The sequence below is a fragment of the Delphinapterus leucas genome, chromosome 17 (genome assembly GCF_059928025.1).
Source record: "Delphinapterus leucas isolate spDelLeu-1000000601 "Yukka" chromosome 17, BTC_Dleu_Yukka2, whole genome shotgun sequence".
NCBI lineage: Eukaryota > Metazoa > Chordata > Mammalia > Artiodactyla > Monodontidae > Delphinapterus > Delphinapterus leucas.
Genome location: NC_143145.1, coordinates 10,673,036 through 10,689,002, shown reverse-complemented (window position 1 = coordinate 10,689,002; position 15,967 = coordinate 10,673,036). Strand labels below are relative to the sequence as shown.

Sequence of the window (15,967 nt, the reverse complement as noted above, 5' to 3'; positions counted from 1 at the left end):
TCATCACGGCCATGCCTTTGAACTTTGAGCGAAGCAGGTCAGATCCCCAGCTGGGAGAGTTCTTGGGACCGACCCGTGTTTCTTGTTTCCAGCACATAACATAAATGTAATTGTATGGTGATTTGTGTACTTCCCTGAACACTGTGAGCTCCAGCAGGGCAGAAGCCATCCTGTTTTGTCATCGCTGTATCCCAGTGCTAGCACAGAGCCGGGCACCATGGCTGTTACAAGGCACGCACTCAAACCGTTGCAGCTTGTCAAAGAGATGGCATGCGTCCAGGCTGAGTTAACCCAGGCCTAGGGCCTTTACCCTACTCTGAAGCCCTAATATGGCCACAGCCCTGGAACCAGGGAATTGGATAAGCAGCTTAAGAAGGTGAGATTTAAGCCCTCCCCAAAGTAGCCAAAATGATAAGGTCATTAGCTGTGTGACCCAAGAGTTGAAATACAGAGCTTTAGACAGTACAATGGGGATAAGTCAAACAGGAGCTAAGAGCCTGGAAAGAGTTTAGATTCTCACAGTTTCGAATTTGGGGGCTACAGAAGAAAAGATATTGCATAAGGTTAAAAAAAAAAAAGAAAAGAAAATGAAAAGAGGAAACCTTTCCAAGAGAGAACCAATATGGTCCAAGTTAAGAAGCAGCTTAACTAGTTTACCTAGCTTCCTCTCTAAAATCCTGGTGCTGATTTCATGTTAGAAGACAGGTTTAAAGAGAGAGCATCCCTCCTCAGTTTCAATGCACAGAAGAAGAGAGCGGAATGCTGCCATGCCCCAGCTCTGGTCTTGTCTGAACCCACAGACTTGGAGAAATGTCTGTGGTATCCATTTCAGCATTTTATTTAACATTTTTATTTAATAGGTCACTTGTATTAATGAGTGCCTGCATCAGAGTTTTTGAATGAATCACCTAATTTTAGACATGGAAAGAACCTTGGAATTGACCTTTATCTAACATTTTGCTCTTTAGAAAGTGGAGGGGCCCAAGACAGGTCCAGAGGGGGCCCACAGGAGCACAGCCCCCCAGGCCTGGACTCTGGGCCCAGAGTGAGGATCACATGGGTTCCCGTCTACACTGTCAGAGAACTGCTGAGTTCGTTTCCAAAGGTTAGTCTGGATCACTGAGGCGTCAACAGAGTCCTGCAAAAAAATCTCTACTAATAAGCAGTGTGTAACATTCAGTGTGGTATCTGGTGTGATCTTCCAGGGTAAACAAGGTCAATTAAAACATTACCCTTATTTGGCCCTTCATTACTCACAAATCTCTTCCAAGGTAGAAAAAAAAAAAAAGTTAGGAGACATGTACGGACGGATAAAGAAACAAGTGGGGCTTCCCTGGTGGTGCAGTGGTTAAGAATCCGCCTGCCAAGGCAGGGGACACGGGTTCGAGCCCTGGGCCAGGAAGATCCCACATGCCGCAGAGCAACAAAGCCCGTGCACCACAACTACTGAGCCTGCGCTCTAGAGCCCGCGAGCCACGACTACTGAGCCCACGTGCCACAACTACAGAGGCCCGCGCACCTAGAGCCCGTGCTCCGCAACAAGAGAAGCCACCGCATGAGAAGCCTGCGCACCGCAACGAAGAGTAGCCCCCACTTGCCGCAACCAGAGGAAAGCCCACGTGCAGCAACAAAGACCCAACAGAAACAAGTGGAAATGCAGATTTCATGGGACTTCCCAATCACCTTTAAGTGAGGAATGGTATCGCTCTTGGTGGTAATACTGAACTACTCACAGAGTTCCTATAAATACTATTCCTGCTGTTGTGTCTTTGCCCATGCTGTTCCCTCTATTACAAACACCCTTCCCACCACTCCCATACTTCCCATCCAAACTACCCACCAAGACTCCGGTCAGGCATCTCTATGGACGTTGGATAAGGATTTCAACGTGAATTACTTCCTGTTTTTACCTTTTTCAGTAACACACAGCCCTACTTAACCTGACGGTCCTCCTAGGATGTTTCAAAAAGACTAGCAATGGTATGAGGTTTGCATAGCACCATGTCCTCCATTGAGAAAAGAGCTACAGAAATACAAGGTAATGTTTTATTAATTTATTTCACCTGATTCCTTGAATTGATTTTGATGGACGAATCAACCAACCCAAGATTAATAGCCTGGTTTACTACACTCATTTCTCTTTCCAAGCCACAAGCCAAAATAAACTCCCCCTCAATTTATAATTTTGCAAAATATGCTTTTGCATATCGACTCCTGAATCCACTGTGGTTATTAAAAGGATGGCTGCATCTGTCAGGATGGTCCAGGTTACTCTGTGGTAACAAACAAGCCCTAAATCTCAACCCCAATGATGACCACACTGATCACTCGAGGATCAACACAAGGAACCCAACAACTCCATCTTTGTAGACTTTACCTGACACTCTGGATTAAGCAACTCTGTAGCTGACATCAGTTTCAAAGACATGACCCCCTCCTTTCTTTATCCAACCACCTATAAAGCTGTCTTGCAGGGCTGCCATGCGGACTGGATGTGATCCTGTTTGTTAGACACCCAGGACACTGCCTAGCTTATAGGCAGCAGTTGGTAAATGATAATGGTGGCTAGTACCCCTGTCATAACCATTATCCCTACTCATCTTCAAATGATGATAATGATGTTATTATTATAATTCTCATACACCAGTGGTTCCTTTACTCCTCGGCACATTGGAATCACCTGGAGAGCTTAGAAACTACCAGTGCTTGTGTCCCAGCCCCGGAGTCAGTGAATTAATGCATCTAGCCTGTTGCCCTGGCTTTGGAATTTTGAAAGCTCCCCAGGTGATTCTAATGTGCAGACAAGTTCGAGAACCACCATCATAGAGGCAGCAAGATTCACATCTATACAGACACATATGTCCCTGTGTACACACACCAGCTGGTCTGCTCCCAGGTTCCATAAATCCAGCCACCTTTATAACAGTGGTGTTCATATCATTTGGGTCAGTGAGGTTATGAGTGGCAACAAATAGCCCCTAAATATTAACCCTAACGACAACTACGGTGGGCACCGTCCAGGGTCAACTTGATGAGCCCAGCAACCATGTTTTTCTGGTCTTTACCTGACACTGAGGCCTATGGAGTTTACCCCCAGACCTTGTTTCCTCTTTACTTTCACAAGTTTGCCAGGCCCATAGTAAATCAGAGCCAAAAAATTATACTAGTGGAGACAGATTGGGAGGACATCTGGTCAAAGGAGAGCCACCAAAACTATTAGTAACTGAGACTATGAGTTTGTTAATTCTCGATCCCCAAGACCCAAAACATAGTAGCCAACTGAAGAGAAATGTGGATAAATAGGTAAATTCATTATCATCACTAATTACCTAAAAAGAAGTGAAAAGCAGATGCAGAAACTCAAAAAGTACAGCATCTAAGTTGAAAACCTTATGGGTCAAGTGTTTACCAACCATCATTTTGATTTCCCTCTTTTGGTTCCTTTCTCTCAGGATGAAATTACATCTGCTGGGGTGGAAGTGAGATCAGGAGATCCATGAACAAAACAAGGGCCTTTCACCTGGCAGCAAAGCACAAGATATGCACGCTGGGTGCAGGCAACAGTATGAACACAGACATTTTGCCACTAGCACACGAGCAAAATCATCTCCTGCTCTGCTGGATGCTAAGGCTCTGCAGCGTCTGGAGAAAACTAAAAATCCAACTCGTTTGCCCTTGTTTGGGCCGTTTAATTTAGGAATCACTCTGGCTTTACATAAACTCTTTACCAAAAAATGTATTCTGTGTTGTGAACACTCGCGTTAACTTGGGGCCCAGGGGGAGGAAGCATTGTATACGATTACATAATAGTTACTCTATTATTTTTAAACCAAATGGAAGCCTCAGGCAGCAAAGTCAAAAGGAGAAATCATTTTTGTAAAATTATCTGAATGCAACCATCTCTCCTGATGCATTGTGAGCTAACAATGGTTCTGCTTTCCTCAGAAGCTCATTCAATTATCTGTTGCTTATCTGGACCAGGGAGAGGGGTTTTCCTCCCATTTAGACTTAGTTAAAGAAAAAAAGCAGGCAGGATTCCTCTAATAAAAGCCTGAAATGAAAAGCAATAACTACTCCCAAGGCCCTGCTTATTGTGGAGGAGTCATTGGACGAAGCTTTGCAGGGTCTCTGTTAATCTGTTTTCACTACATCACAAAAAGGAGAGGAAGAAATGTGGGATCCACAGGCTCAAAACACCTTGCTTTCCTCTCCTAGGTGTGCAATTACCAGCAAGCCACTTAACCTCTCTGAACGTGTTTGTTCACCTGTAAAATGGAAATACCTGCCTGACAAGAACGTTGTAAGAACTGAGAAAACATGTAATGTGCCTAGCCTTCAACAATGTAAACACTCTTTCCCCTGACCACTGCCAAACTCTCAGGAAGCTCGCTAGAATGGGAGCTTTTTAAGAGAAGGGACAATGCCTTACTCATCTTTCGATACCCAGATCCTAAACGCTGCCCCTTAGAGAGAGCAATTGCTTCTTTAACATCTGTTCCATTCCTCTCCCACCAAGCAGCACCCCCTCATTCATTCAGACCTCATCTCCAATTCCAGGGGTGGGTCCGGAATGGTCTAAGCCAATCAGTGTTATCCCATTTCCTCTGCCACCGTGATTGGTTGAGAGATAGAGCGCGTCCTGAGAAGATCCAATCCGAGGGAAGCTCAGAAATTTTGTTCAACGGCTCTGGGGAGAGATGGTAGCTCTTTCTTCCCTGGATGTAAACAAGCAAGCATGCGTTCTGAGAGGTACCAGCAGCCCGGCCACCACACCGGACAGCTATCCCCTGTACTTCTTCGAGCACGTGTATTCTACGTGGTGTCTCCTGGTGCTGAGCATACAGAAGCCCTGCTGGCAGCCCTCTCACTATTATGAAGGGAGTCACCAGAGAACAGAGCCAACAGACAGAAGTTCAGAGCCAAGAGAATCACTAAAAGAGGAAGCTGGAGCCCTGACCAAAGTGTGCCTGAAACCTACATTACCTCTCCATTTCTTGGTTATGTGAACCATTCAACTGCTTCTATCAATTATCCAATTTGAACTGGGTTTTCTGTCCCTTGCAACTCAAAGCAGCCTAATACACCCTCTTGCAAGGTTGAATGAATCACTGAACAAAGAATTGTGCAGAAGCATCATCGCTGTTCCAGTGACTTAACTCAGACTTCAAGTTCCCTAGGAGCACGAGCCCTCACTGGTCTTGGTCATCCCACGTCCCAGCGCCTGACAGAGTTCCTGGACCCTGGTCCTCAATAAATACTTTTTTTTTTTTTAAGATGTTGAGGGTAGGAGTTTATTAATTATTTTATTTATTTTGGCTGTGTTGGGTCTTCATTTCTGTGCGAGGGCTTTCTCCAGCTGCAGCGAGCAGGGGCCACTCTTCATCGCGGTGCATGGGCCTCTCAGTATCGTGGCCTCTCTTGTTGCGGAGCACAGGCTCCAGACGCGCAGGCTCAGTAGTTGTGGCGCACGGGCCTAGTTGTTCCGCAGCATGTGGGAACCTCCCAGACCAGGGCTCGAACCCGTGTCCCCTGCATTGGCAGGCAGATTCTCAGCCACTGCGCCACCAGGGAAGCCCAATAAATACTTTTTAAAATAAGTGAATGGAATGAAACCAAAGCACCTGGGGCTTCAGAACCTCCCAGAGCCCCACTCCCCAGATGTGCCTCTATCAGAGGAGCCTGAAGAGGAAGCTCGTAGGATTTGGAGCCATCAGACAGGCCTGAGCTCAAGTCAAAACTCCAAATGAACTTCAGCTTCCTCCCCTGTAAAATGAGAATAATAATACGCATCTTCCTGCACAAGAAGGGCCATGTGAAAGCACTCAGGGTAGGCCATATTCAGGAAATGTGTATTTCCCTCCTTCCATTCAGCTAACCCTGCTTCATACTATGGGTTCTGATCCAGAGTTCAGAAGATAGAGTCATCATACGTACATGATGGTGGGCCACACCCCAGATCACTCAGCAGAGCCAGCCTTGGGACCGGTAACGCACACCCTGAGCCTCCCATCCTTCGACACAAACCCACTCCCTTTAGGAGAGGGGTCTTGGGCAGAAGGCAGATATAACACCAGGTTGTCCAGCTTTCTGGCTATGGTGCTTCCTTTTGGCTTTGCTGGTTGCTTCCTCAAAGAGGTGTGAGGCTTCTGCAGTTGGCAGTATCCCAGATCAGCACATCCCTAGAGGCTGTTGATTCAACCATTTACAGCAATGCAGAACTCAGCTCAACTGTCAGCTCCAAGAGGGGCAGCAGCCTTGCTTCATTCACTGGGCTACCCCCAGCACCCACAAAACACCCAATGAAATATTCCCTGAGTACCTGAATAAAGATGGATGTGTGGATAAGCAAAGAGCGATGAAATCAAGATTCTTGAATAGAACTGTAGTAAAACCCTGTTAGTTAGTACACGGACTGCTGGTTACGCAACAGGTAAATCAAAGACCAGGGAATGAGAGAGGGCTTCTGGGGCTGACAGGTGTGGACCAAATTCTGGTCCTGGAATTCTAGTGCCTACTCCTGGGGCCTCAGGCAAGTTCCTAAACTCTCTAAGCCAGTTTCTCTCTGACAAACACAACTACCAAGATTAGATAAGAATTTTTAAGTGCATCTGTAAAACAGGGAGAAAAGACTGAGAGAATATACACCAAAATATTAATAGCAATTAGCCCTAGGTAGTTAGATCATGGAAGGACTTTTATTTTTCTCTTTTTTTGTGCATTTTGGATTTTCTATAAGGAACATAAGTTGGTGGTCTAGTAAAAATAAAATGAAAATAAAAGTAAGGTGATGGCGATTAAAGCATCTAGCCTAGAACCTATGACACAAAGTAGGAACCCAGCAAATGTTTCGTCCCCATGAACACCCTTCAGACATTCGGAAACAGCCATCATATGTCTCCTATTTCTTGTTAAGTATCTCAGCTAATTTAATGTCATCCTTACATGACTTGATTTCAAGGCTCTCTTTTATCCTCCTCTCTGCAAAGGCTCCATCTGTTAAAACCCCACTCCGGGTATCGTATAAACAGCTCACAGAATCAGCAGCAGCTCTTGTTTGCTCATTCATCTGTTAATTCATTCACCGGGTAAACACTGATTAAAAACCTACTATATTGGACATCCTTGCTTTTGCCTAACCCCCGTTCACAAATGGTTCCCAGATTTTCTCAGGGAACATCTGCCTTCCCTCATTCTCAGTTCTTGGGCTCTGGAAGGTGCAGACCCGACCCCAGCTTCTTCAAGGGGCGGACATTTAATCCAACGTGGCCAGTCAGAGCATCTCATTCACCTGGCCACAGGGATTGGTTAGGAACGGGCACCAATCAGGGAAGACCAATCAGAGATATTAAGACTTTTGTTGAACTGTTGGGTAAGTGGCCTTTTCTTCCCTGCTGCTAGAACTGCTGACAGATATCTTGCCGCCACAATCCAAAAAGAAAGAGTAGGCAGCACTGAGAGATGGAGAAAACCTGTGTAAGCCTTAGCAACACTGTCTAAGCCTCCATGCCTTCAGTTACATCCCTGTACTTTGCAGCTACATAAACCAGCAAATCCCCTTTCTGTGGAAGCCAGTTCAACGTGGGGTTCTGTTACGAGGTCAAAAGAATCCTAACTCATGAAATTTGAAGTGCCGTGACATAAGCTGCATGCTGGTTATAAACAGATGAAGCGAGAGGATCCAGGCCACCTTTCTTGGCACCTGGTCTGAGGTGGAGAGAGCTACAAACAACTACAATTATTTAAAGCCAATAGAGCTTCCCTGGCGGTCCAGTGATTAAGACTCCACGCTTCCACTGCAGGCGCCATGGGTTCAATCCCTGGTCGGGGAAGTTCCGCATGCTGCGCGGTGCGGCCAATACATAAATGAGTAAATAATAATAACAACAAAAGAGCATTAAAAAAATAAAGCCAATAAGATAATTGCTTGAACTAAATACTACAGAAAGCGATGCTCAGCGCAGTGGGAACACAGGGAGGAGTCAGGGCAGGCCTCATGCAAGAAATATCACTTCAACGTCCTCTGTATCTTCATTCAGGCAGTGAAGATAGAATTACTGTTAGGGGAAGTCAACACTGTTGATACACAGTCATCTCACAGTAAACCAAAACCATGACATCCCACACTGCAGGATGGCCAATGATACTTAAAGCACTAAAGGGTGCTCTCTGGATGAGCCCACAAAACAGCAACAGCCGAGAGCAGGGTCAAACAGCCCTCCCTTGCAAGAATTTCATCCCAGTGTTACAGATGATGTTACACTCTTAAATAATATTCAGGTCAGGTTTTGTGATTTTGATTCCATGAACTTAAGTTTTCACTCCAGTTTTTCTGCCCATTTGGATTACTGTTGATCAAATCACAAAAACATCACAACAGGGGCTTCCCTGGTGGCGCAGTGGTTGAGGACCTGCCTGCCAATGCAGGGGACATGGGTTCGAGCCCTGGTCTGGGAGGATCCCACATGCCGCGGAGCAACTAGTCCTGTGCACCACAACTACTGAGGCTGCGCTCTAGAGCCCGTGCTCCACAACGAGGAGTAGCCCCCGCTCGCCACAACTAGAGAAAAAACCCGTGCTCAGCAGCGAAGACTCAATGCAGCCAAAAATAAATAAAATAAATTAATTAATTAAAACAAAAACAAAAACATCACAACAGCCCTCTCAAGACGTATAACCTATTTACTGAATTTATTACCAAATGATGAGAGAGAGAGAGAGAGAGAGAGAGAGAGAAAGCAAGCCTCTGGTTCCATAAAACGTATCATGATGGGCTAGAAATGTGGCTGATTGCTGAAAACAACAAGGGCAACAATGAAAGCATCTCTGGGAACATCTATTTTGCTAAGAAAGGCCCTGAAGGTCGCTCTTTTTAAGTGAACAGAGCCAGTGTCTCTTAGATCTTTGATGATGTGAACTCAACAGGAGAGTTGTGAAGATAAAATAAGTCAGAAAAGGAGGACAGCACAGGAAAAATTCTCCTTGCCTTTGTGGTTTCTAAACACATCAGCGATTCATTTGGTCCAGAAACACAGCTCCAACTTTCCAGAGCAAAGAATCTTAGAGCTGGAAAAATTAACACTGATAGAACACTTTCATGTGGTCTCAAGAGAGATTCCGGGGATTAATGGCAGGAGGGAGAGAGGCTTGAGATGCCTTGCAGATAACTGGGATTGCTAAGAAGCAGCTTGGTTCCCTCTGTTCACAAAGCACTTTTAAGATTGCTGTTGAATTCCACTTCTTCTCCTTGCGTGCCACATGACTTCCCACAAAGACTTTACCTCCCCTCTTCCTGAAAATGGGATTATTGTTTATCACACACTGACCAGGCCACTACTAGAGTCCAGGAAGAGTCAGACAATGGAGAGACCCACAGCGTATGACAACACGGGCAAGTGCCTGGTACTCGGCATGTGCTCAATAAATGCTGGGGATCAGCAACCCCAGGGAGACCTGCCAGTCTCCCCTAAAAATAAGAGGGGTTTGGGTTGAAAGCTCCCAAAGTGAAGTTTTTGTTAATTAGTTTGTTTTTAACAATAAAAATATCATATGCTTATGCCTAAAAAAAAAAAAATTTTTTTTTTTTTGTTGCTCTGTGCGGCGTGTGGGATCTTAGTTCCCTGACCAGGGGTCGAACCTGTGCCCTTGGCAGTGAAAGCACAGAGTCCTAACCACTGGACCGCCAGGGAATTCCGTAAAAAATTTTTTTAAAAAAGGATATACAGTAAGATATCCTCCATCCACCCCAGACCCACCATTGCCTCAGCTTTTCCTCAAAAGTTAAACAGGGGGGCTTCCCTGGTGGCACAGGTGTTAAGAATCCGCCTGCCAGTGCAGGGGACACGGGTTCGAGCCCTGGGCCAGGAAGATCCCACATGCTGCGGGACAACTAAGCCCACGTGCCACAACTACTGAGGCTGTGCTCTAGAGCCTGCGAGCCACAACTACTGAAGCCATGTGCCACAACTACTGAAGCCCACGTACCTAGAACCCATGCTCTGCCACAAGAGAAGCCACGACAATGAGAAGTCTGCACACTGTAACAAAGACCCAACACAGCCAAAAATAAATTAATTAATTAATAATAAAAAAGAATGCATCCTGGAATAAATGGATAAAGAAAATGTGATCTATTGTATATATGTATATAATGAACTATTGCTCAGCAATAAAAAAGAAGGAAATCTTGCCATTTGCCACAACATGGATGGACCCTGAAGGCATTACGCTAAGTGACATAAGTCAGAGAGAGACAAATACCGTATTATCTCACTTATAGGTGGACTCTAAAAAACAAACAAACAAAAAAATCCCTAATCATAGATGCAGAGAACAGATTGCTGGTTGCCAGAATTGGGGGTTGGGGAGTTGGAAATATGGGTAAAGGGGGTGAAATGTACAAATTTCCAGTTCTAAAGTACATAAATCATGGGGATGTTAAGTACAGTGTGGTGACTATAGTTAATAATACTACAGTCCATATTTGAAAGTTGCTAAGAGAGTAGATCTGCAAAGTCCTCAGCACAAGAAGAAAAAATGTAACTATGTATGGTGATGCGTATTAACTAGACTTACTATGGTGATCATTTCACATTATATCCAAATAAGGAATCATTATGTTGTACACCTGAAGCTAATAGAGTGTTATGTCAACTATAAAGAACACCTCAATTTAAAAAAAAAAGAATGGGGACTTCCCTGGTGGTGCTGTGGTTAAGAATCCGTCTGCCAGTGCAGGGGACACGGGTTTAATCCCTGGTCCGGGAAGATCCCACATGCCGCGGAGCAACTAAGCCCGTACGCCACAACTACTGAGCCTGAGCACCTAGAGCTATGCTCCACAACAAGAGAAGCCACCACAATGAGAAGCCCACGCACCACAAGGAAGAGTAGCCCCTGCTCGCTACAACTAGAGAAAGTCCACGCGCAGCAACGAAGACCTAATGCAGCCAAAATTAAAATAAATAAATTTACATATATTAAAAAAAAGAATGCATCCTGGAGATGATTCCTTCTTGGTATATACGACCTACTATTTTAAACAGTGGCCCAGTATTCTCCTGTAAGGATATACCATAATCCCTTCAATCAATCCTCTCCTGACATACATTTATTTCAGTTGCTTCCAGGGTCTTGCTATTTCAAACAATGCTGCAATGAACATACATTACACACATCTTCACACGTATGTGTAACTACAGGAAAGATGAGATTTATAAGATAAAAGCCTTGAAGTGGAATTGTGGGGTCAAAGAGTACTTGCACTTAAAATGTTGGCAGATGGTGCTGAATGGCCTTCAAAGAGCTTGGACTCACTTTCATTCTCACCAACAGTGTCATAAGGATGCCAGTCTCTCCACACACATTCACAAAATGTTTTCTTGTTTCTTAAATTCAAGGGAAGAAAGTGGGGGCAGAGCTCCACTCTTGTCCCACTGTCTCTTCCTGCCCCTGTGATATTACACACGATACTACTACTTCCTGAAAATTCTGCCCCTTGGATGCACAACCCAGAGATCAGAGCTTAAAAGAGAATGAACGTCAGACCCCCTGGTTTGCTGAGCTGGCTCAGACTGGCTCAAAAGAGCCAAGTACGCACATCTCTTCCCAAGGCCATGTTCACTGACATTATGTCGGTAGCTTGAACTTGGTCGTGGTGGAAGTATTTATACCATAGACATCGGTAAATGCTACAGTCAGGGCTTCTTTTCTTTCCCCTAGAGAGACCTTTGTCAAACATCAGCCCATCAATTCATTCTATAGTGGAAACTGAGGCTCTGCTACCCTTCTTTGAATATTTCTGCCCTCAATAGGGGCACAAGTTCTTGGAACCTAAGGACTGGAGGAGATCTGAAGGGACAGCTAATTATTCTGTCTTCTAATGATGCCTCTCCCCTAGTCCCTGTGCTGAGACCTAAGTAGTACCCTCTGCTTCTCTCCTCCATGCCTCTCTACCATATTCCCATCTCTTTATCACTTAGTGCTTATTCTTGATGATTTTCTACAGTGTAGTAATTGCAAACACAGACTCTAGGCTACACTAGGCAACCGGGGGTCAAATCCCAGCTCCATCATTACCAGCTCTGTGACTTTGGGCAAGTGGCTTGAACTACTACACTTTAGTTTCTTCATCTATAAAATACAGATGATAATGATAATGCCTTCCTTATAATTTTGTTCTGAAGATTAAATGAGTTAATGCAAGGACACAGAACAGTGTCTGGCACATATTAAGGACTTAACAAATGTAAACTTTATTATTGTCTTCCAGTTCACTAATTATCTCTTTCACTATGTCTAGTCTGTCAGCTAACCCTTTTGTTAGATTTTAATTTCAATGACTACTTTTCATTTCCATGTGGCAGCTTTTCAAATCAACCTATTCTTTTTCCGTCTTTCATTACATTTTTGAATCACCTTTAGTCTTTAATCATTGGAAAATATACTGGCTTGGGACTTCCCTGGTGGCACAGTGGTTAAGAATCTGCCTGCCAATGCAGGGGACACAGGTTTGATCCCTGGTCTGGGAAGATCCCACATGCCACAGAGCAACTAAGCCCGTGTGCCGCAACTACTGAGCCTGCACTCTAGAGCCTGCGAGCCACAACTACTGAGACTGCATGCCACAACTACTGAAGCCCGTGCACCTAGAGCCCATGCTCTGCAATGAGAAGCCACCAAAATGAGAAGCCCGTGCACCACAACGAAGGGTAGCGCCTCATCGCCACAACTAGAGAAAGGCTGCGCTCAGCAACGAAGACCAAACGTAGCCAACAATAAATAAATTTTAAAAAATAATAGTTAAAATGAAAACATGATACTTTAAAAACTATATATATATACTATCTTATAGTCTCTTTTAGATGGTTCTGTTACTTTCAACTCAAAGTCATTCATTCCCTGAGTAGTCCATATGATTTAACTGTGAACTCATCCTAGGCTTCTTTCTGTAGGAGTCCTGTTAGGTCTGGCTTGTTGAAGTATCCTTGTGGAGTGATTGTGTGTTTGTGTTAGGGATTCCCACAGTAGGCAGCCAGTTTTTACGTTAATTTCTCAGCTTGAGGAGTTCTCATATCTCATGACAATAATAATATAGATTCCACAACCACATATGGTACAGCCCCAGGTTTTTCATTTCTTGCTGGTGACTTTTTTCCACTCAAAACAAGCTTCCTCTCTGTTTCTCCAGACAGTGGAGTTTTTCTAGCCCCTTTTCACGAAGATGTGTAATGTTTAACGCTCCTGGGCACTCAAGTCCACCTTGGACCCAGGTCTCATTTCTAGACCCACTGTGGTCTTAAAACCTTAACTCCCAGACTCTACAGCCGTCCATCTGGGTGCAGAAGCCCCATAAGCTGTCATGCTTTCAGCTCACATAACCATTTGGCTTAGACTTCTCTCTTAATTTTTGACACTTGTGGACTTCCCTTTCTGATGAGCTCCCCTAGATATAGTTGTTGTATGTCAGTCAACTCTGTGTTCCTATCAGGAAGGAGTCACACAAGTCAGTTCACCATGCTGCCAGAAGTGTTCCAGGTCACCAAGTCTAATACACCCACTTACCCATGCTGGAGTTCTGTCCACATTACAACTGCCTCTTATTCAAGGGTTAGCCTCTAAGGTCTACTTGTAATATGAAAGTGGAAGGGCATCAGAATTCCCCTTGAAAATCCCATAATAAAGCCTCATCATGGAGACGGACAAACCATCTCTCATTAAGTGCAACACAGCCAGTTTTTTCTTCAGCACTGGATTGGGTTTCTTAGGTTGAGCACAAGAAGAAATAGCCGGCTTGGATTTGGGGCCACGTTGTAAGATAATTAAAATGTATGAATATGAGAAACACCCCCGATAGCACAAGATGCTCACCCCCTAAAAAGCCATCGGAACAAAGACCAACAGAAGGAACAGCAGATCTGTGTCTCCCATTCAGCTCCCTCCAAGAGACATGCCTGCTTGGTGGAAAGACAGGGTCACCCACGCTATTTAAAGTGTGCTTTTTACCTCTATTTTGTTTTTGTTTGTTTTATTTATTTTATTTTTGGCTGTGTTGGATCTTCATTGCTATGCGCAGGCTTTCTCTAGTTGCGGCGAGTGGGGGCTACTCTTCGTTGCGGTGTGCGGGCTTCTCATTGCTTTGGCTTCTCTTGTTGCAGAGCATGGGCTCTAGGCGCGCGGGCTCAGTAGTTGTGGTTCGCGGGCTCTAGAGCATAAACTCAGTAGCTGTGCCGCAAGGGCTTAGTTGCTCCGCAGCATGTGGGATCTTCCAGGACCAGGGCTTGAACCTGTGTCCCCGCATTGGCAGGCAGATTCTTAACTACTGCGTCACCAGGGAAGCCCTCTATTTTGTTTCTGTGGAGCAAGTATATATGGATCTGGATAGGATAGAAGCAGGAACCTATGCTATGACAGACATGATCTGGCTTCTATAAGTCAGAATAGTGGCTATCTCCAGGGGCAGTACTAACAGCAAAGGGGCATGAGGGAACTTATGTGACGGGAATACCATGTATCCTGATCTGAGTGGCAGCTCGATGAGTGTAACATGTTAAAAATTCATCAAGATATATGATTAAGATGTGTGCATTCTATGGGTATGACTGAATCATTCTGCTGTACACCTGTAACTAACACATCATTTTTTTTTTTTCCCATTTGAAGGTTTTAATGTTCTTTTTCTTTTTTCTTTTTTTTTTTAACATCTTTATTGGGGTATAATTGCTTTACAATGGTGTATTAGTTTCTGCTTTATAACAAAGTGAATCAGTTATACATATACATATGTTCCCATATCTCTTCCCAACACATCATTGTTAATCAACTATACTCCAATATAAAATTAAATTTTTTAAAAAAGATGTGCATTATGCAGTCCGTAAGTCATACCTCAACTAAAATAAAAGTTAAAGGCATGCAGGAGAGACTGCTGGATAACATTCTGCCAGTTCTGTCTTCGTTCTATGGCTAAACCTCTCCAGAGACTGGACAGTCAAATGGAGGGGAGTGAGGGTACCAGGAAGCGTAGGGAAAGGGCAGAAAAGGGAAGTGCCCTTTCGGGGGTAGAGGGCACCCAGGCTCGCAGAACTGGTTTTCCGTGAGGGGCTTTACAAGAGCAGCAAGTTTACAGTGGTTAAGAGCAGTAGTTCTCGAGCCAGACTGCTGCACGGGAATACTGAATCAACCCCTGCAATGGACTGTTTGTGTCCGTGTCCCCCCGCCAATACTCATATGTTGGAACCAACCCCCCATATGATGGTATCTGGAGGTGGGGCCTTTGGGAAGTGATTAATTAGGTCATGAGGACGCAGCCCTCATGGATGGGATTAGCACCCTTATAAAAGAGACCTCAGAAAGCTCTCTTGCCCCTTTCACCATGTGAAGTTATAACACAAAGAACCAGGAAGTGGGCCTCACCAGACACCAAATGTGCCAGCACCTTGATCTTGGATTTCCCAGCCTCCAGAACTGTGAGAATTAAATTTCTGTTGTATATATGCCACCCAGTCTATGGTACTCTGTTACAGCAGCTTGAACGGACTAAGACGACCCGTTACCAGTGGAATGAACTTGGGCAAGGTTACTTCTCTTCTTTGAACCTCAACTTTCTAGGGCTGTTGCGAAGCTTAAGGTAATTCAAATGAAGCTCTTAGTTCTGAAGCCGGGTGGTCAAATCCAGCTCTGTTACTTACCAACTTGGTAACCTTGAACGAATTACTCAAACTCCAGGCCTCAGTTTCTTCTCCTGTAAAACAGAGTTATAGCAAAGATTAAGCAAGTCACAAGATTCCAGCACACAAAAAAGCCTCCAGTAAATCCTAACCACTGTTGTGTTTTTTCCTGTACCAGGAATAACAACCCAGTATAGCATTTCTATCCAATAGCATTTCAATCCAAATCACATCTCCCGACCATTATAGTTTACAGAGCATGTTTCACAAACGTTTTTCTCATTTAATGTTCAAAATAGTCT

The 15,967-nt window shown here is 44.5% G+C and overlaps 1 protein-coding gene across 2 annotated transcripts in view; it reads right to left on the bottom strand.

Moving 5' to 3' along the window:
- CYRIB (CYFIP related Rac1 interactor B) overlaps positions 1-15,967 on the bottom strand; it is a 154,122-nt gene that overhangs the window by 98,758 nt on the left and 39,397 nt on the right. For both annotated transcript variants that reach the window (XM_089898520.1, XM_022554091.2), the window contains one exon: positions 15,687-15,739. In XM_089898520.1, the coding sequence (XP_089754646.1) occupies positions 15,687-15,739 (53 nt within the window). Of the gene's footprint in view, positions 1-15,686; positions 15,740-15,967 lie in introns of those variants that run through there.